Below are 26,850 nucleotides of genomic sequence, written 5' to 3'. Positions count from 1 at the left end.
GAAGCTGCAATCGATGTGTATTTACGGTACCTGGATCTTTTGCTGGAAAAATACAAGACCTACAAGATCAATTCAGATGTGTTTGTAAATTATTTTTGTTGGTCCTTCTTTAATGAATCCCTGGACACCGCCTATTGTAAAATGGTTAATAATGATATTAAAGGGTGTTGGATTAGTATGTACACTAATAGACTGTGTCATTATGGAAAATAAATGATGACGGCTTTTATGGATAAAGTATGAACCGATCAAAGGTTTAAAGAGTTATTTTTTAAATATCAAGTACAATCTCAACTCTCGAATCCATGAGCGTGGTTCATTCACTTTGCCGTCAGCTGCAGGCTAGTGTAGATATGTGGTGTTGATAAGGGGTCCTGGAGAGATCATATGTAGAGGTGATGCTGGGTCTATAGAGGTGATATGTAGATCAGATGTAGATCAGATGTAGATCAGATGTAGATCAGATGTAGAGGTGATATGTAGATCAGATGTAGATCAGATGTAGTTCAGATGTAGATCAGATGTAGAGGTGATGTGTAGATCAGATGTAGATCAGTTGTAGATCAGATGTAGAGGTGATATGTAGATCAGATGTAGATCAGATGTAGAGGTGATATGTAGATCAGATGTAGATCAGATGTAGATCAGATGTAGAGGTGATATGTAGATCAGATGTAGATCAGATGTAGAGGTGATATGTAGATCAGATGTAGATCAGATGTAGATCAGATGTAGAGGTGATATGTAGATCAGATGTAGATCAGATGTAGATCAGATGTAGAGGTGTACTCTTGGATCCACCGGGCCTGGGTTTGACCCCGACCTTCGACCCTTTGCTGCATGTCATTCCCCCCTCTCTCTCCCTTCATGTCTTCAGCTGTCCTGTCAATAAAGGCCTAAAAATGGCCAAAAATAATAAAAACATAATAATTATAACATATAGTAACTTTAAGTAAAAAATAAAATAAAAAGTGTTGATAAAACTTCCATTGTAATATTTTGACGTATTTACTCTCATCTTGTGATCCACATGTGTATCTGATCTGTGTTTTGCTGCACAGTGATGATGTCATGATGCTCTCCTGCATGTTACACGTTTAAGACATTAAATAATCTGCTGCTTTGAATGTCTAGCATCTGAAATATTTTAGTCCTGTTTCCGGTTTAAAAAATAATATATATATTTTTTTTCTCTCCATCTCGACAGTGGGGACACATGGTTAAAGCCTAGAATGTCTTATGAATCTCTTTTCAAAAAGACAAAAAAAACAATTGCGTTAAATGTTATTTTGGACGTTGAGCGTTTAGAAGTCCAATGCGTTTGGGAACATTGAAGGTTAATTACATGTGGGATGTTCTCTTGCTTCTCAGTCGGGAAGCTGTAGGTTGTGTGTGTGTGTGTGGGGGGGGGGGGGGTCAAAGTGTTTGTTTGTCATTCAAATTTGTTCATGTATACATGTGCTATCGTGTTCAGTTGATAGGTGAATTTCAGAAAAAGGTTGACACATCAGTTTTTTTGCTCATTAAATGCTGCAAAACCTGGGACATAGCAAATCACTTACAGTGAACTTTGTGAGTTGGAATGTAAAGGGGGTTAACCATTCTATAAAGCGCAATAAGATCCTTACCCATTTAAAGAGGCTGGAGGCAAATATAGCATTTCTCCAAGAAACCCACTTAATGTCATGATTCTGCCCTCGTGTCCTTGATTTTCTCTAGTCTTGAGGCAGGATCATGACAGACCCATGTTTTGTGTGCAAGCACATGGCCTTTTGTTTGGGCCATGTGCTTGTTGTCTCGTTACGTTACCCCGCCCCCTTGTTATCCTCGTCTTGTCATTGTCTAGTCAGCTTCACCTGTTCTTGTAATTAGTGTCTCCCTATATCATCCCCTTGTGTTTGCTGTCCGGTGTTGGTTCATTGTGATTCTTTCCTGAGTGTTAACTTACTGTGAGTACCTTGTGACAGTTTGGTCTGGTGAATTACTGGTCCTGTTTCTGTTGTTAGTTTATAGTCTAGTTTGTCAAGTGTTAGTCTAGTTTAGTCTTCCCTCATCAGATTTGCCCTTGTTTTACCCCCTCGTAGGTTTTGTTTTCCCTGTTTTCTGTCTACAATAAACTGTGTGATTGCATACTGTCTGCGCTTGGGTTCATCCGTCACCCTCATAACAGAATGAACCGACCAAGACCGAACCCAGCAGACAGTGTGTGCTTTCCTGCCAAGTGACCTCCGGGTTCCTCTGATCAATGTTGGTTATCAACTCCCCTCAATAGGAGGAGCGTAAACCTTCCATACACGCCTGAGGGTGAGTGGATCCTGTCGAACTGCGCTCAGCTTTATGATCGTTTCTCCTGGGAGGAGTCAGAGACGGCGTCCTCGTGGTCTTCGCCTGCTGCCTGCCTACCAATAATTCCGGAGGGTCGTGTCCTAGGTGTTGTTTCCCAGGGGAATCAAGCTGGTCCCACTTCCACTCCCGAGACGCCATCCGGACCCGAAGGTCTACTCAGCAAGCGAGGGAGACGGACATCTTGGGAGTCAACATCAGAGTCCTCCGTGACGGAATCAGCCCTCCTAGAGACTGATATTCCAGACACAGATCCCGCCATGGTTCCCCAACCACTCACCAGTCCACCAACGGCATCTGCACCACGACCCAGGAAGAAGAAGAGGAGGAAGGGACCCTCTGGTTCTCCGTCTCTATCCCCTCCTGAGCCCGCGATGGATCTCAAACCCGCCGCAGTAACTGAGAGCGCTGTGCCTGAGCCTGCTGCTGTAAGCGTGGTCCTGGACTCTGCAGCTGGAAAGGCTGTTCCTGAATCCGCTGCAGAGAGCTCAAGTCCCCAGTCTGCGTTGGAGAGAGTTGTTCCTGAAGCTGCTGAGAGGACTGTTCCTGAGCCTGCAGCAGTGAAGGCTGTTCCCGAGTCTGCTGCCGTTAGTGCTGTCTCTGAGTCCGCTTCAGAGAAAGCTGCGGCCGACGCAGCTGCAGAAGCACTCCTCCGGTCTGTATCAGCTCGTCAAGAGATGCCTGTCGTCGTTGCTGCCAAAACTATGTCTGACTATCTGTCTTGTCTCATGAAAATCCTTGAAATTCCTGTCATGTCCTCAAGTCCTGTGCCCACAGCTGAGGAGAGTGCTGTTTCCAGGTCTGCCGCAGAGAGCGCAGTTTCCAGGTCTGCCGCAGAGAGCGCAGTTTCCAGGTCTGCCGCAGAGAGCGCAGTTTCCAGGTCTGCCGCAGAGAGCGCAGTTTCCAGGTCTCCAGGTCTGCCGCAGAGAGCGCAGTTTCCAGGTCTGCCGCAGAGAGCGCAGTTTCCAGGTCTGCCGCAGAGAGCGCAGTTTCCAGGTCTGCCGCAGAGAGCGCAGTTTCCAGGTCTGCCGCAGAGAGCGCAGTTTCCAGGTCTGCCGCAGAGAGCGCAGTTTCCAGGTCTGCCGCAGAGAGCGCAGTTTCCAGGTCTGCCGCAGAGAGCGCAGTTTCCAGGTCTGCCGCAGAGAGCGCAGTTTCCAGGTCTGCCGCAGAGAGCGCAGTTTCCAGGTCTGCCGCAGAGAGCGCAGTTTCCAGGTCTGCCGCAGAGAGCGCAGTTTCCAGGTCTGCCGCAGAGAGCGCAGTTTCCAGGTCTGCCGCAGAGAGCGCAGTTTCCAGGTCTGCCGCAGAGAGCGCAGTTTCCAGGTCTGCCGCAGAGAGCGCAGTTTCCAGGTCTGCCGCAGAGAGCGCAGTTTCCAGGTCTGCCGCAGAGAGCGCAGTTTCCAGGTCTGCCGCAGAGAGCGCAGTTTCCAGGTCTGCCGCAGAGAGCGCAGTTTCCAAGTCTGCCGCAGAGAGCGCAGTTTACAGGTCTGCCGCAGAGAGCGCAGTTTCCAGGTCTGCCGCAGAGAGCGCAGTTTCCAGGTCTGCCGCAGAGAGCGCAGTTTCCAGGTCTGCCGCAGAGAGCGCTGTTTCCAAGTCTGCCGCAGAGAGCGCTGTTTCCAAGTCTGCCGCAGAGAGCGCTGTTTCAAAGCCTGCTGCTGAGAAGGCTGTCTCCATGACTACTGCAGAGAACTTTGTTTCTGAGTCGGCAAAGGAGGGTGCTGGTTCCGAGTCTGCTTCGGAGAGCGAAGGTTCTGTTTTTGAGAACGCGGATCCTGTCCCAGCTTTACAGTCAGCCGCAGCGCCTTTTCCCGATCCCTTACCACCTGCCTCACCCCTTGTCTTCACTCCGCTGCCGCCTGCAGAGGTCCCCACTGTCACCTGACCACTGTATGTTTCCCCGGTCACCCCTGTCATGACTAAACCCCGGACTGTTTCTCCCACTTCCCACACTACACCACCCAAACCCGTTAGGATCCCTCGTCCTAAGCCCACATCCCGTAGACCCAAGACCACCGTCCCACCTACCCACCCTGGATCACCTCCTATGAACTCTGTGTTTCCTCCGCCTCCTCTTCCTTGTTTATTATTTTTGATGTTTCATCCTAACCCTGTTGTTGTGTTTTTATGTTTGCCGTAACTGTTATTTGTCATGTTTTGTTGGTTTGTGTCTGTCTCAGTCTGTCTTGTCCCGTGCTTGATGTCCCCTTTCCAGGTCTGCCGGAACAGCGTCTGGAAGCCGCTAAGGAGCGGCTTCCAGACGCTCCTCAAGGTGGGGGTTCTGTCATGATTCTGCCCTCGTGTCCTTGATTTTCTCTAGTCTTGAGGCAGGATCATGACAGACCCATGTTTTGTGTGCAAGCACATGGCCTTTTGTTTGGGCCATGTGCTTGTTGTCTCGTTACGTTACCCCGCCCCCTTGTTATCCTCGTCTTGTCATTGTCTAGTCAGCTTCACCTGTTCTTGTAATTAGTGTCTCCCTATATCATCCCCTTGTGTTTGCTGTCCGGTGTTGGTTCATTGTGATTCTTTCCTGCGTGTTAACTTACTGTGAGTACCTTGTGACAGTTTGGTCTGGTGAATTACTGGTCCTGTTTCTGTTGTTAGTTTATAGTCTAGTTTGTCAAGTGTTAGTCTAGTTTAGTCTTCCCTCATCAGATTTGCCCTTGTTTTACCCCCTCGTGGGTTTTGTTTTCTGTCTACAATAAACTTTGTGTGATTGCATACTGTCTGCGCTTGGGTTCATCCGTCACCCTCATAACACTTAATATCAACTGATCACTATAAACTTAAAAAATCTTGGGTGGGGCAAATTTATCACTCTGATTTCCAGTCAAAATCACGGGGGACTGCGATTGTTATTAATAAGAACACCCCGTTCTGCGTGAGTAATGTTCAAACTGATAGAGGAGGTAGATTTGTTATAATAACTGGTACATTATATAATGTTCCTCTGATATTAGCAACTATTTATGCCCCCAACTGGGACGATGTATCATTTATAAAATCTATTTTAACCAATCTCCCCAATTTGACCACACATAAACTAATCCTAGGAGGAGACTTTAACTGTGTGCTACACCCCACAATGGATCGGCCTTCAAAAACGCCCTACAAATTATCCAAATCTGCTATGTTTATTAATACTTTTTTCGAGACATACAAATTCTCAGATCCCTGCTGTTTTTTATATCCAAATATTAGACAGTTCTCTTTTTTTCCCCCAGTGCATCGTTCATATTCACGAATCGACTACTTTTTAATAGACGACAAACTCTTAACTTCTCTAAAGGCGGGCATACACTGTGCGATGTCTGTGCAATTTCAGCATGGTACCTACTCACACTGAACGATCAAATCGCATGCGATGTAAAGGCAAAGTTCAGGATTTATGTGCTCACACTATACGGTCCGATCATCGAGCTGCAACTTCACTGCTCACACTACAGGTGCTGGTCAACGAATTAGAATTATTTTAAATAGTGCAATCATGAAATTCTTTGAATGCATTTTTTGTGCAGAAAGCAAATCAGGTGTTCACCGCACCTGTCCTACTCGTTAGACTAATCACAGAACTCGTTATCTGGAAAAAAATTTGCTCAGCTGAGCTTTCCAAAAGGCCCATTTAGGCCATTTAACTGTGACACTGTTGTTTTATTGAATTAGAATAATGGTGAAAGCGTTTCATTGAATTGCAATAATTTTTATTATAATTACAATCATCACTTTCTCAGTATTTTGTGGCTGCCCCTTTGGCTTGTATGACTGCCTGAAGTCTCCGCGGCATCGATTTGACCAGCTTGTCGCAAGTTTCCGCACTCACAGCTTCCCAGGCAGTGGCGATGTTCTGCTTCAGTTGGTCCAGCGTAGTAGGCTTTCTGTCGCGAATTTTCCGCTTGACGATGGCCCAAAGGCTTTCAATGACATTGAGGTCAGGCGAGTTGGCCGGCCATGCCAAAACTTCAAGCTGTTTTTTAGTGAACCAATCTTTGGTCGACTTTGCCGCATGAGCCGGTGCAAGATCCTGTTGAAATATGAAGTCTTCTTCGCCGAACTGTTCCTCAACAGTCGGAATCAGGAACGTTTCCAGAACATCTTGATATACGGCAGCATTGACAGTCTTCTTGAGGAAGCAGAGTTTCCCTACACCTCGAGCGGACATGCATCCCCAGACCATAACGCTCTGGGGAAACTTGACGGATCTTTTCACGCACTCGTGGTTGTAGGTTTCGCCACCACGACGCCAGACACGAGGACCTTGGTCACCGAAGGAGATGCAGAAGCGTGATTCGTCACTGAAGACCACTTTCTGCCAGTCTTCAGCAGTCCACTCGCCGTGTTCTTTGGCCCACTTCAGCCGTTTCACCATTTGTTTCTTGTTCAGCATCGGTTTTACTGCTGGAACGCGAGATTTGAAGCCAAGTTCGCGCAGACGACGGTAAGTGGTTGATCTGGAGACGTCAGCGCCGGTCTGCTTGTTCCACAAGTCGGTGAGCTCGGAAGTGGACTTGAACCGGTTGCTGACTGCGATCTTTCTCAGCTGCTTGTTGTCGCAGAAGTTTTTCGGACGCCGGAACAGTTGGTGCGCTTGCTGCAGTTTTTCTTGAGAGCTTTGCAGACGGAAGACTGGCTGATGCCGAGCTGCTCAGCAATTTTAGTTTGGGTCAAGCCTTGTTGGCGAAGGGCTTGAATTTGAGCCACTATTCCGGTTGAGAGGTCGCGCTGCTTACCCATGATTGATTTTACAACTTAGAAATTCTACTCAACCCTGACTTTATACTGCACAGTGAACACTCTTCACAGAAAACAAAAATTTGAGCATTTATTCTAATTCAATGAAACGCTTTCACCATTATTCTAATTCAATAAAACAACAGTGTCACAGTTAAATGGCCTAAATGGGCCTTTTGGAAAGCTCAGCTGAGCAAATTTTTTTCCAGATAACGAGTTCTGTGATTAGTCTAAGAGTAGGACAGGTGCGGTGAACACCTGATTTGCTTTCTGCACAAAAAATGCATTCAAAGAATTTCATGATTGCACTATTTAAAATAATTCTAATTCGTTGACCAGCACCTGTATACGTGTGAAATATCTGCGATAAACCCCTGGATTGCGCCTATAGACGATATCATGTATCCAGAGATATTGTCAAAACAAGCATCAGCTATCAATATCAAGATGATTTAGCATTTCCAATTTATGCATTAAATTATTAGTAGTATTATTGTAGGCTATTATCATTATTAGGGGAGGCTAATTTTATTATTAAATTGATCCGCTATTATAATGAATTTGCCACGCAATAATTTCACAGCACATAACCAACGTGCTGTGAGGATAATAAAATATTACATAGAAGCTTACTCCTCCTCATTGAAAATTGTCTAAAACATTTAGGTCGATTACAATGAATTATAGGCATATAAAAATAATTAACTATTAACAGTCTATAATATGTCCGAACATTGCAATAATTAATCATCAATGAAAATTAAAAACAGGTTTATTTCAAAAACATTGTTTAACAAATTAATAAAAGAGGCGTAACGTTACATTGCAGGTGGCTTGGAAGACGTGTAATAGGCTATGGTTAATCCATTTTGCAACACGAACTGGAGGTAAGCAACAGTAATTTGTAGCTAGTTTGAACTACATAACATAAAGATCTCCCTCTTTTCGTTTTTATTTTAATTTTATTTTTGCTGCAGATGAAATGGTTAAACTTCTGTTTTCGCGCAGGCGCAGTGAGGGAAAAAACACTGAGTTTCGGGCAATCGGTTCGTAGCTTTGCTTCAACTGTGCGATATAGTCACGAGAAGCGCCCAAAATTTCTGACATGTGTAACGGAGTTTAAAATAATGTTTATAAATTCATGCTTTAAATGGGCAAACTTGCCATTGGCTGTTGCGTCACTTGCATTTGTGTGCGTGACATTGTGGGCGGAGCTACGTCACCACCAGCAGAGTTTAGATAGTTTTCAAGTGCAAGGTTGGACTTTTATATTACACACAAGTTTACTTCATTTGACTGTCAGTCGAGTCAAATATGTTATTTGCGATGATGAAATGTGATTAGTGTGTGTATGTTAACTTGCTTGTGAACTCCGAATCTCTGTTGATTTCATTTAAGATCTATGAGCAACATTGATGCGTGAATGCACTGCCCACTAACCAGTTTTTGGTTGTTTGTCTCAGGTATGTTTTTATATTCGAATTTGTCATGTTCTGTGTAGAGTTATGTTAGCTAAATTGACTGTTAGCCCTAACTCACGTGTCGGCACACGTGCTCGCACGTGCTGATCTGTGTAACTGCGCCATTTAGGGTCTGTGCTCATTTTCAGTGTTTCATTTAACTATGAAAATGATGGTTGCTTAAATTTATTGTCTTTCTGCATTTGTAAATTGATGAGAAATGAAAACAGAGACATTGAGTTGTATTTTCTTAATGTATGTTTTAATTTGAGTTTTATTCCACTATTATGTTCACGATCACTTTGTAAAAATGTATATCGAGCAGAGTCTCATATCTCTCGCTGCTGATCTATGAGCAACATTGATGCATGAATGCACTGCCCACTAACCAGTTTTTGGTTGTTTGTCTCAGTTCTGTCTGTCCCAGGCCCAGTAAAGTGAATTCTTGAGTGACCATCCACCTGCTCTCAGTGTGATTCCATCCACACAAACACACACAGTCACACATGCCAGAAATTCATCCGACCATCCGATTGTCGATCGGGAGAGGTTATTCGCCTCTCGTTTCTCCCTGTACACTGCACGAACACTGCACGACAAAGCTGAAAATCGGTCCGACCCGAAAAAGAGTCGCACAAGTCAGAATTCGGCTCAAAATCGGACGAAAATCGCACAGTGTATGGCCGCCATAACTGACTGTAAATATGAATCTATTTGTCACGATGTGGGTTGTGTGTCCTGTCATGTTCTATGGTTCCCTGTCTTGTCTATTAATTATCCCAGGTGTTTCTTATTTCTCACGCCCCCTTGTTATCTTGTCTAGCTCGTTTCTCCCTGATTATTTAAGCCCTGTGTTTCAGCCTTGTCTTTGTGAGTTCTTGTTTAATGTTAGACTGTTAACGGTGATGTTGGTTGTTCTTGTTCTCGTATCCTGTTCCTGAGTCCTGTATCCAAGTTTAGTTTAAATAGTCTGTTAAATAAAGCGTGTGTTGCATTTGGATCCTGCTTCATCTCTGCTTCAACCGCACCACGTTACACTATTGTAATCTCGGATCACAGCCCAGTGGTTTTAAAATTAGCTTTTCCCAAATCGCCAATTCGGAAGACATTGCGCTTTAATAATTGAATTCTTTCTGATTCATCTTTTGTAGATTTTATTAATAATAGAATTGACCTTTTCTTATCCATCAATGATACCCCATATATCAGCAAAGCCTCACTTTGGGAGTCTTTAAAAGCCTATATTAGGGGGGAAATAATCTCTTTTTCATCATGGGAGAGGAAAAAAAGAAGCCAGCAATTAAACGACCTCATCAATCAGATTAAACAATTGGACTTGAAATTTGCAATCAATCCCCTACCCGCAGTTTTAAAGGAAAGAACAAAGCTACAGACAGAGATTGATCTAATAACATCTGAACAGGCAGAGAGACTTCTGCTTCAATCTCACTCTAAATTATATGAACACTCTGGGAAAAGTCTTGCACAACAAATAAGGCAATATTCAACTACAAACGTTATAACATCTATTCGCAGAGATGATGGCAGGATCACAAAGGTTGAATTAGAAATCAATTTGGCCTTTGAACAATACAGCCCTATATTCATCCGAAATTGATTATAACCCTTCTGAACTTAATTCTTTTTTTAATTCCATTAGAATGCCACAAATTTCCTCTAACGATAATGCAGATTTGGAGAAAATTCCAAATTTAGAAGAACTTAATGTAGCTCTCTCAAACATGCAAAATTCAAAAGCTCCAGTGCCAGATGGCTTCACGGTAGAATTTTTTTAAACATTTAAAGGGAAACTAATGCCCCTGCTTACTTGCTGTATTTGAGGAATCATTCTCTATAGGCCGTCTCCCGCAAACGTTTTATCAAGCGACAATTTTGGTTTTACCTAAGAAAGGAAAAGACCCTCTGAGCTGTAGCTCATTTAGGCCTATATCTCTGCTCAATGTGGACTGTAAAATATTGGCAAAGATTCTAGCCCTAAGACTGGAGAACATTCTCCCTACTATCGTGGCTCCTGATCAGACTGGCTTCATTAAAAAACGCTTTTCTTTCTTTAATATACGCAGAGTACTAGATATTATTTATTCTCCTGACTCAAATAAGCATATACCTGAAATTTTAATATCTTTAGATGCTGAAAAAGCATTTGATAGAGTGGAGTGGAGCTGTCTTTTCAGCTGTCTAGAGAGATTTGGTGTGGGTCCAAATTTTTTGTCCTGGATACAACTTTTGTATGCTTCTCCCTTTTCTTCCGTTATTACAAATAATAATTGCTCACAATATTTTCCATTGTATAGGGCAGGGGTAGGCAAGTTCGGTCCTAGAGAGCCGCTGTCCTGCAGAGTTTGGCTCCAACACTGAAAAAAACCTCTCCTGCCTATAGCCTTCGTAATCCTGAAGACATTGATTAGCTTGTTCAGGTGTGTTTGATTAGGGTTGGAACTAATGCTGCGTTCCAGGCAGGTTTTTGAGCACGTAAATCACGACTTCAAACCACGACTCACGACTTTGTAGCATTCCAGGCCAGTCACGCCAAACTACCTGAGCGCAATATACATACTTATTTTTTCAGACACATAACATTGTAATACATAATCGTGTGTGTATATACATACTTATTGTTTCAGACACATAACATTGTAATACATAATCTTGTGTGTATTATTATCATTATTATTATATTATTATTAATTTGACTGCAACGTTATATTGTCCTAAAGTGTATTCTCACTGTGTACCGCCTGCAGAAACACTGCATCCGTAGGGGCTGCCATTGTTGTTTTGTATGGTTTTGCGGGCTATGTGACGTCAGAACTCGTAACTGGGAGTACATCGATCTAGTACGAGTTCACGGGTGGGAAGTCACGGGTTTGACTGCCGTTCCAGTGCACTTTCACGGGTATAAGGTTGGAAAAACACGGGTTACAGGTTGCCTGGAACGCGGCATTAATTCTGCAGGACAGCAGCTCTTTAGGACCGAACTTGCCTACCCCTGGAACTAGACAGGCTTGCCCTCTGTCCCCCTTATTATTTGCAGTGGCAATTGAACCCTTAGCCATCTTGCTAAGGTCAACTTCAGTTATTCAGGGTATATACAGGGGGGGCAGTGAGCACAAATTATCGCTATATGCAGATGATCTGCTACTAGAACTTACCTGGACTTATCTGGAACTTATCTGGAACTTACTTCCTGCTCAGCTACTGTTCGGACGCTCTTGCTTACTGCTCCGCGCTTTGCTCTATCGCTTTTATATTTTTTATCGCACTATCGCTTTTATATTTTTATATTTGATCTCCTTTTATTACCTAATTTTAACTTCAGCAAATCAGCACAGTGCTCAAACGCTTGATTACTACAAAAAAAAGCAGAATTCTATTCTCCGACCAGCCTCCCACTGAAAGCTTACATTCCGGGGAAGGGAAAACACAACTGCAAAAGGATAAGAGAAAATGCCTCTTCTGGAATCTACTTGCTGCACTAACTGCCAGAGACTTTCACAAAGGATTGCAGTTCTTGAAACAAAGTTACTTGTGGGACCACCAAACCAGACGGAACACACAACAGAGCTTCATCATGGACGCCCTCAGCATACAGCCGGTGAGTCCCATGAATCTAGTGCTCCACGACAGGCCATACTGAGTGTAGAGAAACAAGCCGATCGACTTACAAATCGATGGCACAAAACAGGGAGCGAGACCCAAAGGCACTCGAGACATCAATTTGTCACGAGCATGACATATTGCTGCAGTAGCGTCCTCTACCCCAGATACGGCTCTGACAAGGATTGCAAACACTGGTCTCCTACCACTGCCTATACATCTTGAGAACAGATTTAAAGTATTAATGAATGAGGAATCCCTGAATGTGATGAATGTGATCGAACACAGACTGAATCAGCCAGTAGCTAACACTGCTAACTGGCGCTCAAGGTCGAGCAGACAGCGGCACTCAGCTCAGAGCGCAGCCGAGCCCAGGACTCTGATAGTGGGTGACTCCATAATCAGAAACATTATTAGCAGGGATACAACTACGTGCTGCCTTCCACAAGCAACGACTTCTGATGTAAATAGGAAACTTCAGAACATTCTGATGAAACATAAGACTGCAAATCGACTCATCATTCATGTGGGGAAAAATGATATTCATAAAGAGCAGTCAGAACTCCTTAAGAAGGATTTCAATGAACTTTTTGAAACACTTAAAAGACTGAAAGTTCAGACATTCATCAGTGGACCACTCCCAGCAAGAGGAACAAACAGGTTTTCACGGTTGCTTGGGCTCAACACATGGCTGCAAAAAACCTGCAATATAAAAGGAGTGAACTTCATTGACAACTTCAATCTTTTCTGGAGTCAGAGGCAACTGGGGATATTCAAATTAAATGACCCATCATACCACTGATCAGCTCTACCAAACTTGGATGTCTTTTTCCAGTAATAAACAAACACTGTTAAGTTGTTTTGATTGATACTGTGAAGCAGCTTTGATACAATCTGTATTGTGAAAAGCGCTATATAAATATATTTGACTTGACTTGACTTGTTTCAACAGGATGGGCTCCACCCAAACAAACTTGGTTCAAGAGTGCTAAAGGACAATATCTACTTCTCCCTCAATCATCCTTCTGCAGTGTGTGCCAATCCACTCAACCTAAATGGCACACACACACCTGGACACAGTATGAATGACCACAGGACTTCACTTCAGCACCTGAATGGACATGCGGTTGACATATCACACAAGGACAAGGATAACACCATGCAGCCACAACAACTTCTGCTCACGGACACAATCTCAGCAGAGCCCTGCCCACAGAGCTCACCACAGACAGACCGGGACATATTAGAACTGCTCCAAGATTCAGCTCCCAAGGACGACTTTCTGGAAAACAGTGAGGGTAACCAGGACAGCATATTACAGTCTCCGATAACACCAGAGCAACAGCCCCTCTCCCCAGACACGTTATCCCTCTCTCCAGCATCTCCACTTCTGTGCTTCTCAGAGAAAATGGAAAAACTGGTGTATGCTGGAACCAAACTATCCCACTCTTTTGCTGCAAGCCCCCAGATGTCAACCAAAAAACGGCAGGCCCCACAACCACCAAAGCCTGCGGGCCCAGCTCCTCCCCCTCCTCCTCCTCCTGTGAGAGCTCTTCAGCCTCTGCCACACCGCCAGGGCTCACACCCTCCATCTGCTCGAGGTGAACCAAAAACAACTGATACCAGCTCTCAGTGATATGTGTCGGGTCCCCGCTATGATAACAGTATAATTATTCATTATTACATGAATAATTATTAATTATTAATGATTAATTATTGAATACATATTCCCCAAAACGAACCGCATACTTTACATAGCCCTATCGCCTGACGACTACAGCCCCATTGACTCCCTGTGCCAATGCATTGATGAAGTAAACAGTTGGATGTGCCAAAACTTTCTTCAGTTACACAAAGACAAAACTGAAGTCATTGCGTTTGGAAACAAAGATGAAGTTCTCAAGGTGAATGCATACCTTGACGCTAGGGGTCTAACAACTAAAAATCAAGTCAGGAATCTTGGTGTGTCTCTAGAGTCAGACCTTAGTTTCAGTAGTCATGTCAAAGCAATAACTAAATCAGCATACTATCATCTGAAAAATATTGCAAGAATTAGATGCTTTGTTTCCAATCAAGACTTAGAGAAACTTGTGCATGCTTTTATCACCAGCAGGGTGGATTACTTTAATGGACTCCTCACTGGCCTTCCTAAAAAGACCATAAGACAGTTGCAGCTCATACAGAACGCTGAGCAGAACCAGAACATATGAACATATCACACCAGTCCTCAGGTCTTTACACTGGCTCCCAGTTACATTTAGGATTGATTTTAAAGTATTATTACTGGTATATAAATCATTTAATGGGCTAGGACCTCAATATATTGCAGATATGCTCACTGAATATAAACCCAACAGATCACTCAGATCATTAGGATCACATCAGCTAGAAATACCAAGGGTTCACTCTAAGCATGGAGAGTCTGCTTTTAGCTATTATGCTGGACCAGCTTCCAGAAGAGATCAGATGTGCTCCTACAGTAGTCACATTCAAATCCAGACTCAAAACACATCTGTTTAGCTATGCATTTACTGAATGAGCACTGTGCCACTGTTCGTCCGACTGTTTGTACTGTACTTTATTTTATTTTTTATTCTAAACTGTTTTAATTATTCTTATTTGTTTTGATTATTTTAATTTCTGTAAAGCACTTTGAATTACCATTGTGTATGAAATGTGCTATATAAATAAACTTGCCTTGCCTTGCCTACTATTTATTGCAGATCCACATAATTCTCTCCCTCATGTTATGATGGCACTTGAGCGTTTCAGTTGTATTTTGGGGTATAAACTCAATCTTTCTAAGAGTGAACTATTCCCTATAAATTGTGCAGCGAAAAAAAAAACTTTTTCTGCTTATCCATTTACAGTAGCTCCTGATAAATTTACATATTTAGGTGTGGTTGTTTCGAGGAATATTTCTGAGCTGTTTAGGCTCAACTTTACTCCCCTCTTGGAACTAACTAGGATATCCCTTGAGAAATGGTCTAAGCTTCCCATCTCTCTGATTGGTAGGATCAACGCAATTAAAATGAACACACTCCCTAAATTCTTATATTTGTTCCAAACTATTCCTATTTATATTAAGAAATCTTTTTTTACTCATTTAAATAAGATAATCTCTTGTTTTCTTTGGAACAAGAAACCTCCTAGAATACGTTTGTGTTTTCTGCAAAACCCTAAGGAGCAGGGGGGGATGGCTCTCCCAAATTTTCAACTATATTATTGGGCTTGTAACCTAAGAGCTCTGACTTACTGGCAAGGTTCACATCCCATAAACCCCTTACCAGACTGGGCCCGGATAGAATCTTCAGCCTGCCTTCCTTCCTCACTTCCAGCCCTCCTCTTTTCACCCTTACCACTTGGTCTAGATTCTCGCTTGTTGCACCCTATGGTTTGGAACTCCGTCCAGATTTGGGCCCAAATTCGTAAATTTTTTGGATGGCAGAGAGGTTCAATTTGTGCCCCAGTTGCCAGAAACCATCGATTCATTCAACCTCTAAATGACCAGGCATTCTTGCTATGGCAAGAAAAAGGAATCTTAAAGCAACACCAAGTAACTATTCCTCTGCGGTCGCCCTACAGGTTGCAAGCGGAATTGGCCATTACCGCTGTCGTAAATAATTTAGCCTTTCGCAGCCTACTGTCGCACACGGGCATCAGGGAGACGCAGGAGACTCCCGGGAGACTTGGGATGTCTGCAATGGCCACAGACAATTTGAGGAAGTGGTGGGGGAAGTGACATATGCCGTAAAGCAGTCGAATTTTGTAGTTCTTTTTGTGCACGGGTTCCTACCCGAAACCCGAAGTTACATAGTGGCAGTAAAAGCGATACAGACCACGTCAGGCTATGGCAGACGTGTCATTTAACTTATTTTAAGTCGATGATGTACCATCACAAGGGTCTTGGAAATATATTATGAAGGTTGAAAAACTACATATTGTTACTTTAACATTCAAAGATCTTTTCACTGAGGGTTCCTTCTCATCTTTTGTGCAATTAGAATCTCGTTTTAAATTACCCAAAACCCTTTTTTTTTTTATATCTACAGGCACACGACTTCACACGCAAGAATTTTATATCTTTTCCTTCCCTTCCCGATCCAAATCCTATTGACACACTCTATCCTGATGACCCAGAGCAAAAAGGCACTATTTCTAGCTTATATATAAAACTTATATCATCATTATCCACTTCTGTTAATGCACAAAGACATTCCTGGCAACTGGACCTCAATATTTGTCTGACAGATGAGGAATGGAATGAGGCTATATATAGAATCCACGGCTCTTCTATCTGTGCTAGACACAGCCTTATTCAATTCAAAGTGGTCCATAGACTTAATTTATCCAAGGCCAAGCTGGCAAGGATGTATTCCTCTGTTGACCCTACCTGTGCAAGATGTAAGCAGTCCCCTGCTACCTTAGCTCATATGTTCTGGTTATGTCCTAGACTGTCTGTTTTTTGGGCGCAGATTTTTGTATCTTATTCTAGAATATTCAGTAAAGATGTTTGTGCAAATCCTATAACTGCCATCTTTGGTATTGTGTGTGAAAAAAACACTTTTTCAAAAAGTGAATCGGACTGTATAGCCTTTACTTCTTTGCTGGCAAGGCACTTAATTTTGATAAATTGGAAGCAATCCTTCCCCCCTTGTTTTAAACAGTGGGCCAGAGATGTGTTACAATTCCTGAGTTTGGAAAAAATAAGACTTAACTTAAGGGGCTCCGGGCCTTTATCACATATCTCCAAAAACAATTATAACTGTAACTGGATGAATTGATGCTGTCGTCAGGTTTTGCCTATGATCTACTGATGTTATTCTTTCTCTTTATCATACAGTTAGGTCCATATATATTTGGACACAAGCACAATTTTCATACTTTTGGTTCTGTATGCCACCAGAATAAAATTAAAATGAAACAATCAAGATGAATTTGAAGTGCAGACTTTCAGCTTTAATTCAAGGGGTTGAACAAAAATATCAAGTAAACATTTTAGGAACTGCAACCATTTTTATACACAGTACCCCCATTTTCAGGGGCTCAAATGTAATTGGACAAATTAATATAATCATAAATAAAATGTTCATTTTTAATATTTTGTTGAGAATCCTTTGCAGGCAATGACTGCTTGAAGTCTGGAACTCATAGACATCACCAAAGACTGGGTTTCCTGCTTTGTGATGCTTTGCCAGGCCTTAACTGCAGCTGTCTTCAGCTGTTGTTTGTTTGTAGGTCTTTCTGCCTTTAGTTTTACCTTCAGCAAGTGAAATGAATGCTCAATCGGGTTGAGATCAGGTGATTGACTCGGCCATTGCAGAATATTCCACTTCTTTTCCTTAAAAAACTCCTGGGTTGCTTTTGCAGTGTGTTTTGGATCATTGTCATCTGTACCGTGAAGCGCCGTCCAACCAACTTTGCTGCATTTGGCTTAATCTGGGCGGACAGTATATTCCTATACACTTCAGAATTCATCCGGCTGCTTCTGTCTTCTGTCACATCATCAATAAACACCAGTGATCCAGTGCCACTGGAAGCCATGCATGCCCATGCCATCACACTGCCTCCACCATGTTTTACAGAAGATGTTGTATTCTTTGGATCATGAGCTGTTCCAAGCTTTCTCCATACTTTTTTCTTCCCGTCATTTTGGTACAGGTTGATCTTAGTTTCATCCGTCCAAAGAATGCTTTTCCAGAACTGATCAGGCTTTTTTAGATGCTTTTTGGCAAAGTCTAATCTGGCCTTTCTATTCTTGATGCTTATGAATGGTTTGCACCTTGTGGTGAACCCTCTGTATTTGCTCTCGTGAAGTCTTCTCTTGATTGTAGACTTTGACAAGGACACGCCTACCTCCTGGAGAGTGTCCTTCACTTGGCTAGATGTTGTGAATGGGTTTTTCTTTACCATGGAGAGGATCCTGCGATCATCAACCACTGTTAAAATAAAGTGATAAAATAAAATTCGGTATCAAATTTATAGGCAAGACAAGTAGTTTGTTTAGGCATGGTTTGTAGGGAAATTACAAACCTGCGCACACATATTCAAACGAATATAACTATAGAATCAATTTTTATTGCGCATGTGAACGCCATCAGGTCACAGGTTCGCGTTTAAACTCTGTTTAGAGAGAACGCCGTCGTCTTAGTGGCCCCTAATGTAATAACAAATGATAATTTTGCGGGAAGTGAATCAATCAAAACTAACTTTAGCCGGAAATAACATTATTCAAAATCGCTATAAAGCCAAAACAATCTCTGTTACCGTAAATTGTATGTTTATCTCTGTAAAGCTGCTTTGAAACAATCTCCATTGTTAAAAGCGCTATATAAATGAAGATGACTTGACTTGACTTGTTGTTTTCCGTGGACGTCCAGGCCTTTTTATGTTGCTGAGCTCACCAGTGGATTCTTTTTTTCTCAGAATGTACCAAACTGTTGATTTGGCCACTCCTAATATTCCTGCTATCTCTCGGATGGATTTATTTTGTTTTTGAAGCCTAATGATGGCCTGTTTTACTTGCATGGAGAGTTCCTTTGAACGCATGATGTATGTTCACAGCAATATACTCCAAATGCAAATACCACACTTAGAATCAACTCCAGACCTTTTACCTGTTTAATTGATGAAGAAATAACAAAGGAATAGCCCACACCTGTTCATGAAATCGCTTTTGATTCAATTGTCCAATTACTTTTGGTCCCTTAAAAGGGGGGGGGGGGGGGTGGTGGCTCTCTCAAGAGCTGTAATTCCTAAACCCTTCCTCCAATTTGGATGTAAATACCCTCAATTTAAACCTGAGAGTGTGCACTTTCAGCCCATATCCATTAACCCTTTACCTGTCACCCCCCCTTTTGATAATTTACATTAAAATGCACTATACAAACTTAAATGGTTGAAATTCAAGAATGCTTTGGAATATAGACCTAAGTTTGGTCTTGTTTTAAAGAAAACAATCAGCAGATTATTACTAAAGTGAATGCACTTCAAAAAATTAAAGTATGAAAAAGTTATGAAAGTTATAATTTACAGTAAATCAAATATAGTTTATTAATATATTTTTTTTAATATAAAATAAATATTTTACAAAATATTTTTTACTATAAAATTACTATAAAATGAAAGCTATATATCTACCCAAGTTGTGTTCCAAATTTAAAGTTGATATCACAAAAATTGAAGTTCCCATGAGATTTTGTTTAGGCGTAGTGCCAAAAATAGCCACCGGGTGCCATTGAATTCCATTGAATTTAATTGTATGCATTCTGCCATAACAAATTAATAAATTTCTATCCAAATATCACTTCTGTCACTAAATATGGAACCTTGAGACTCAGACCTTTCTGACAATATGTGTTTTGTCAAGATTAGAAAAGGTTTTGATAATAAATTATGAAAGATGATGCCCAAAAGGGGAGGGGCCTAATAAAAAATACCGTTTCTATGGTAACGCAACGTCCAATTTCAAAACGGTTTTCACAGGATGAATTCTGAGTTCGTAAGCTTTCAAATGATACCTAATTTATGATAACTACTAAAATATGTGATATAATAATAATAAAAAATTATATATATATATATAATACATACTATACTTTTTAGAGGACTTCTTACTTTACTTTTTAAAATATAATTTTATCTTTTTTTATTGACAAATACTAGATTATGTTTTATTATGAACTTTTAGCACTAAAAACCAAAGTTTCAATTATTAAAAGTGTGTGCGTCGACTTTTTGTGACAAAGGTCAGAAACTCCTGTAATGACGTCGATTTTTTGAGGCGCACTCTTGTCATAAATTCATATATTACTGTTCATTCACAATTTGTAAGAAAAAAACAGCGCTAAAATATCTATTTAGGAGTCTTAGACCTTTCCAACGATATATAATTTGTCATGACTAGATTAGGATTTAATAGTAATATAGTGAAGTAAATTTAGTTTGCCCGTATACGGGCAGGTGACAGTTAAGGGGTTAAATAACTATAGCTTGAATATGTGTTGGTAAATACCTGAAAAAAAGAAAAATTGTGCCTGTGTCCAAATATATATGGACCTAACTGTATATATATTTTTTTTTTTTTCCTTTTTCTTTTCTTTATACGATGAAAAAGCACAATGTATGTCTGTACACATGTTGTGCTGTCGTGTTGTTATGTGAATATGTGGGTTGATTGTTGTGTCAATAAAAAAAAAAATGAAAAAAAATTCCTTAAAATGACATCTGCTCCTCCTTCCTCGTTGAAGACTTCTGAATCTTTGAGTAAGTAAATGTTGTTCATTATAAAAGTGTAAGTGCTGAACACGAGATGTCTCCTACTTCACTGTAAGGTTTGTTCTTAACGTTTGCTTTTGTGATGTTCTCTTTAACAATAAAGGATCATGTGTGTTATTGTTCCACGTGTCTGTGTATTTTAACTTAAAGTGTTGCCAATATACTATACAGCATTAAATTAATTTCTTTGTGGAATTTTAATTCCTTTTATTGAATTTGGGGCAACTGCACTCTATATTTCTGTCTATTTTTATTTTATATATTTTATTCTGTTTTCATATTAAAAATATTTTTAATGACTTTCTTTCAGGGTTTGAAATTTACTTTTTCGACCATCAGCCAAATGGCCACTAAATGTTAAAATTTCGTTGCATACACAACCAGGACGTTCACTTCACTGTTCACGCACGCACGCACACACACACACACACACACACACACACACACACACACACACACACACAGAGTTCCATTGCAGGCTATAGGAGTCCACTCCCCTGTCAACACAGTCTCATGAAAGGGGCTTGCAGATCCCTCTTGGCATGTTTTTTTTTTTAAATAAAAAAAATCCATATTTTAAGTTATATTATGAAAAAGGACCTTAAAATAAAATTTTGTATGTCATTTTTGTTTCTTCAAAATGACCCGAAACACTAGTCCCCTCTTGGGCAGAGCGATAGTCCCCTGTGTTAGTAATATAGACGTGTGTGTGTGTGTGTGTGTGTGTGTGTGTGTGTGTGTGTGTGTGTGTGTGTGTGTGTGTGTGTGTGTGTGTGTGTGTGTCAGATCTGCAGGTTCTCTGGATGCACGGAGAGAGAGGTCCAGGACTGGCTCAGTTATACATCCCTCACAGTGTGGCGGTCGACGGCTATCAGAGGGTGTGTGTTCATGTGTGTGTTCATGTGTGTGTGTGTGTGTGTTCATGTGTGTGTTCCTGTGTGTGTTCTTCAGAGGGTGTGTTCATGTGTGTGTTCCTGTGTGTGTTCTTCAGAGGGTGTGTTCATGTGTGTGTTCCTGTGTGTGTTCTTCAGAGGGTGTGTTCATCAGAGGGTGTGTTCATGTGTGTGTGTGTGTTCATGTGTGTGTTCCTGTGTGTGTTCATGTGTGTGTTCATGTGTGTGTGTGTGTTCATGTGTGTGTTCATGTGTGTGTTCATGTGTGTGTTCATGTGTGTGTGTGTGTTCATGTGTGTGTTCCTGTGTGTGTTCCTGTTTCACCGGGAGCTTTAGTTCATGTTCTGCTCTTACTGAAAACCTTCTGCAAATGTTTATCTTGCAATCAAAAGATTTCCGGTCTCTCCTTCAGTCTTCAGATCTAAGGGTCTGTGTGTGTGTGTGTGTGTGTGTGTGTGTGTGTGTGTGTGTGTGTGTGTGTGTGTGTGTGTGTGTGTGTGTGTGTGTGTGTGTGTGTGTGTGTGTGTGTGTGTGTGTGTGTGTGTGTGTGTGTGTGTGTGTGTGTGTGTGTGTGTGTGTTCAGGTGTGGGTCGCAGACCGGGGGAACAAGCGTATCCAGGTGTTTAACTCGGTGACGGGCGACTGGCTCGGGTCGTGGGGAAGCTGCTTTAAAGACGACGCGCCGTACTCCGTCAGGTGACACACATCATACAATCAATAAAAACATTAATGCTAATACTTACATAAATACATTTACAGTTAATTTAAATAAAAAAATATTAAAATAAAAATTAGATTAATATAGATTAGATCAGTAATTAAACGATACAAATGTGTTTGAAATAAATAATAAATATGAAAGTTACATTAAAATAAAGAAGTATATAATGAAAAATGTGTTTAAATAAATAATTATTTAAAAAAATTACATGAAAATAAAATTTTAAACAATAATTTTTTTTTTTTAAATAAGTAAACAACAAAATGTTTAAATATATAAAAAAACAATAAAAAGTTAAAATCTTTTAAAAATAATAAAACTACATAAAAATAAATAAACAATAAAAATGTATTTACATAAATAATACATTTAACAGCACAGTACTATAGTGTGTAATAACTTAAAATATTTTCCAAATAATACTTTACAGTGCAGCACACAATTAAATCCGGTCTTTATTGATGACAATATATAATTGCCTTTTGAATTGTCGGACGACGGTATTTGTGTTTCTGTGTATTTAAAGGGTTGAAGATGTAGATGTTCTGTGTGTATGACCCGCAGATTCACTCCCGACCAGAAGTACATAGTGGTGGCCCAGTTAAACACCAATCAGATCGCTCTGCTGGAGGCTCCGCCCATCGGCATCATCGGCCAGTGTCAGGTGATCAGCACCATTGAGCTGGCTGAAGATGTGAAACCACACCTGGTGGACCTGGACCTGAAGAGTTCTGACCTGTACGTGGCCGAGATCGGAGCCGGTCAGGCCCAGCGGTTCGTCCCGCTGAGTGTTTAGAGGTGTCGCTGATTATAGCGATTATAGCTGACGCCTGTCAATCAAACCGTGAGCGACTCACCTGACTAATCTTTCAGTTACAATCTACAGAAGCTTGTTTCCAACACGGAATAACAAAATAAGAAAAAGGGAATTTTGAGTTTTTCGCAATTGATATTTTTCGTAATTACGAGATTTTCTCACAATTCAGACATTATATCTCGCAATTCTAACTTTTCGAAATTACGAGTTTTTCTCACAATTCTGACTTTATTTCTCACAGTTTTGAGTTTCTATCTCAAAATTCACACTTTTTCTCAATTGCGAGTTTTTATCTCACAATTCTGACTTTTTCTCGCAATTCCGACTTTTTTCGTAGTTACGAGTTTATATCTAACCTCTGACTTAATTTTTCGTAAAATTTAGTTCCCAATTCATATTTTTTGTAATTACGAGATTTTCTCGCAATTCTGACTTTATTTCTCGCAGTTTTGAGTTTATTTCACAAAATTCTGACTTTCATAATTACGAGTTTTTCAAAACTTTATTTATCCCAATTTGGAGTTTATATCTAAATTCTGACTTAATTTTTTGTAAAGTTGAGTTCACAATTTAGACTTTTTTTTTCTTAGAATTGCGAGGAAAAGGTGACGGTTTCCTTTTTTGTTTTTGTACTCTGTGGCAGAAACAAGTTTATAATCAAATAAAACTCTAAGGTCTTAATTCAAATCAGAAATATAATATGATTTCAGGTGATTCTCATAGAGGAATAAGGGGAGTGTTGGTGATCTGGGAAGAATTATGCACATCTGTGGAAATCCACTTGTTTTGTGTTATTGTGCTTATGGTACATGTTTAATCCTGTTATAATCTTCATGTGATCGTATATGATAATTTAAGCTTTGTGTGTGTTTTTGTCATCTCAGCCACTCTCCTGTGTTTAAATATCTTGACAGTTTTTGACATTTTAAAGCGATCTAAGAATAGTATTCATATTCATGTCCTCAGATGATGATATTTTGACACTTCTTGAACTCGTTGTGGTGAAGGTTGTGATTTAGTTCTCAGGTGATCATCTGTGTTTGAGATGTGATTGTCGTGTTATTGAAATCTGAAACAAATGAAAAGGTTCTGTTTAAATTCAATACATTGGGCTGGAGTATAATTTGTGCTGATGTGTAGGCCTAATAATATTCGCATCAAACCATATGTGTATTTAGTGTAAATAAAGACATTTGTTTTTGTTACTGGGAATTTTTCAGTTTTAATGTGTTTTATTGGCACTCACATCGCCAAAAACTAAACGATATTATACATATTTACCTATAAATATTATGTGACGAAATACAACAAAACAATTACGCGCGCGCTAGTGCACATGAACGCGCGTCTCTCCAGCGCACAAAAGAATGTCAACAATGGCATCTTCTGATTGCTGCCCAACATAGTGCCTGTTCGCCTCCAAATGTGTATTTTGTGGTGACTGACATTTAATAAAATTCGCGAGAAAAAAATTATTAGCAACTCTCATTATGCACAGACCGCGTTCGGTTGTTTAGGTTAGCTGTATGTGTTGTATATTCTTGCGGTTGTTTGGGCTTTCCCGCGGGCAGCCCCAGTGTTTTGGCGTCGGATAAACATGGCGGAGCTGAAGGACTGTGCAGAACTGAAGGTAAGTGCAGATATAAACACACGGCTAACATTAGAAATGACACACTAGTGTGTGTGCTGATGATCAGCTGTGGTTTGGCACACACACTCGATTGAGCTGTGCAAGCAGAGGGTCACTGCTGTGTTTATGTGTGTGATGCGAGAAACTCCAGAGAGGCTAACGGCTAAAGCTAACTCTGCACACATCACACTGACAATGACAGAAAAACACCATCTCAGAACCGTTAGTGTTTATGAAAAATTCTGTTTTATGATAAACATGTATGTTATCCTGCTTTCTACTGAAAAACCCCGGATTGACGTGATCAAACTAAACGTTTATCGCGATTATATTATTGGTTCGATTCCATCTTGTCAGAATAAACACTGATCTCAGATCAGATGATATTCAACTCTCTCATTTAGATCAGATCAGAATAAACACGATGATCTCAGCTGATGTGTTTAATGTAAGCTGTCAGAATGATCTGACGCGAATCACAACACTTGAAACTCATGTTTTCTTAATGAGTGGGCGGGGCGAGCGGCCGAACTGGCTTTGATGTGGGGATGTGGGCGGGGTATACGTTTATATACACACGCATGACGTCAAATACGTGTTTTTTTGGGTCTTTTATAGTAGTTTTGAAAATTTCGGTGTTTATTTATTTCAAAAGAACAAGAAAATTGTGTTTTTACGATCTGACCCATTAAGATCTTTATTGTACTCTGTACTTTAGTACAATGAAATTATTATTTTGTCCATTATCCATTCCTCTTGAGAAAGACAGGGTAGAAGGGCATAAGAAACTAAAAAATATAAAAGAGTACTAAAATTAGACAATAACAATAATACACATTTACAGTAAGAGACAATAGAGTCAATACAGCGGATGAATAAGAAGCAGAAATGTGCAATAAGAACAATACAAGTGCAGGGAGTGACAGCCATGTTGTGCTCATGGGTCTGTGATGATGATGATGATGATGATGTGTATTCCTGAAGGATATGGTGAAGATCGTCAGCTCGTAGAGACCCAGAGAGAGTGCAGTGTGTCAGAGGTGAGTGAGCCTTTATCCAGCGGCGTTTGCTGTTCTCGTGTCATACAGGGCCGAGAAATCACTTTCATTTCCCCCCAAATTCTGTTTTTATTTTCCCCTCCAAATTCAGTTTTATTTCCCTAAATTCTGTTTTATTTTATCCCAAATTCTGTTAAATGTTTTCCCTAAATTCTGTTTTTTTTTTATCCTAAATTCTGTTAAATGTTTTCCCTAAATTCTGTTTTATTTTATCCCAAATTCTGTTAAATGTTTTCCCTAAATTATGTTTTTTTATCCTAAATTCTGTTAAATGTTTTCCCTAAATTATGTTTTTTTTATCCTAAATTCTGTTAAATGTTTTCCCTAAATTCTGTTTTATTTTATCCCAAATTCTGTTAAATGTTTTCCCTAAATTCTGTTTTATTTTATCCCAAATTCTGTTAAATGTTTTCCCTAAATTATGTTTTTTTTTATCCTAAATTCTGTTAAATGTTTTCCCTAAATTATGTTTTTTTTTTATCCTAAATTCTGTTAAATGTTTTCCCTAAATTATGTTTTTTTTTATCCTAAATTCTGTTAAATGTTTTCCCTAAATTGTTTTATTTTCACATAATGTTGAATATATATATCACACATTCCCCTTTTGTTTTTTCTATTTAAATATTCCTGAACTCTGATTTAATGCTTTAATTAAATGTTTAAAATCAAAAAGCATGTCTTTCTAATTGAATCATTACACTTTTACAGTTTAACAACGATTTATTAAAAGTTTCACCCAAAAGACATTTTAGGGCCCAATGAAATATGTATAATTTTTTCCCAAAAAATTTCTTCTTCTCCGTTTTAATTTTTCTAGATTCCATTTTAATTGTTAATAGTCAGAAAGCATGTCTAATCAATTGAATTCATAAAACTTTAAAACCCTCTTTTAAATTATAAGTCCTAATTTTTTTTTTTTTACAATATTAGGGCCCAATGAAATGTTTTTGTTTGTTTTTTCCCCCAGAAATGTCCCCAGAACACACTTAAAAAAAAAAAAATCAAATAAATAAAAAAACAATTCCTTTTTGCAAAACACAATGCTTCATATCACCGTTTGATTCTGTGCGAAGCACTACTGTACGTCTGATTTATTCAGCCAACCATAGGCAAGTTCTGTGGTGTTAAACGTGTGTGTGTGTGTGTGTGTGTGTGTGCGCAGTGGATGATTCAGCAGGATAAGCCGTTGGCGGGCAGCATGCCGGTGGTTTGGCCCACGCTGCTCGACCTCAGCAGAGATGAGTGCAAACGGATTCTGCGCAAACTGGGTGAGTCTCGCACTGAACGCTGGCGTGTGTGTGTGTGTGT

The 26,850-nt window shown here is 40.3% G+C and overlaps 3 protein-coding genes across 4 annotated transcripts in view; all 3 read left to right on the top strand.

Annotated features, from left to right (window-relative positions):
- The window catches only part of LOC130073549 (uncharacterized), a 58,581-nt gene extending 57,726 nt beyond the window's left edge, over window positions 1-855 (top strand). Inside the window, exons 2-3 of one of the 2 annotated variants that reach the window (XM_056239025.1) lie at window positions 255-345; window positions 765-855. In XM_056239025.1, coding sequence (XP_056095000.1) covers window positions 255-345; window position 765 — 92 coding nt within the window. In that variant the 3' untranslated portion in view covers window positions 766-855. Of the gene's footprint in view, window positions 1-254; window positions 346-488; window positions 507-764 lie in introns of those variants that run through there. The other variant, XM_056239026.1, reaches the window with a different exon arrangement.
- Window positions 1-22,833, top strand: part of LOC130073536 (NHL repeat-containing protein 3-like) — a 114,405-nt gene extending 91,572 nt beyond the window's left edge. Inside the window, exons 3-5 of the mRNA XM_056239006.1 lie at window positions 21,210-21,301; window positions 21,900-22,012; window positions 22,602-22,833. Of these exons, the coding sequence (XP_056094981.1) occupies window positions 21,210-21,301; window positions 21,900-22,012; window positions 22,602-22,833 (437 nt within the window). The remainder of the gene's footprint in view (window positions 1-21,209; window positions 21,302-21,899; window positions 22,013-22,601) is intronic.
- A 3,826-nt stretch (window positions 22,834-26,659) lies between these two features.
- The window catches only part of emsy (EMSY transcriptional repressor, BRCA2 interacting), a 24,106-nt gene continuing 23,915 nt past the window's right edge, over window positions 26,660-26,850 (top strand). The window contains exon 1 of the mRNA XM_056239013.1: window positions 26,660-26,810. Within this exon, the coding sequence (XP_056094988.1) occupies window positions 26,708-26,810 (103 nt within the window). The 5' untranslated portion in view covers window positions 26,660-26,707. The remainder of the gene's footprint in view (window positions 26,811-26,850) is intronic.

Source organism: Rhinichthys klamathensis, unplaced genomic scaffold (genome assembly GCF_029890125.1).
Source record: "Rhinichthys klamathensis goyatoka isolate OS25496 unplaced genomic scaffold, OSU_Roscu_1.1 h1tg000550l_1, whole genome shotgun sequence".
Lineage (NCBI taxonomy): Eukaryota > Metazoa > Chordata > Actinopteri > Cypriniformes > Leuciscidae > Rhinichthys > Rhinichthys klamathensis.
Note: the sequence above shows the minus strand (reverse complement) of the source record. Positions and strands in the feature narration are given on the sequence as shown.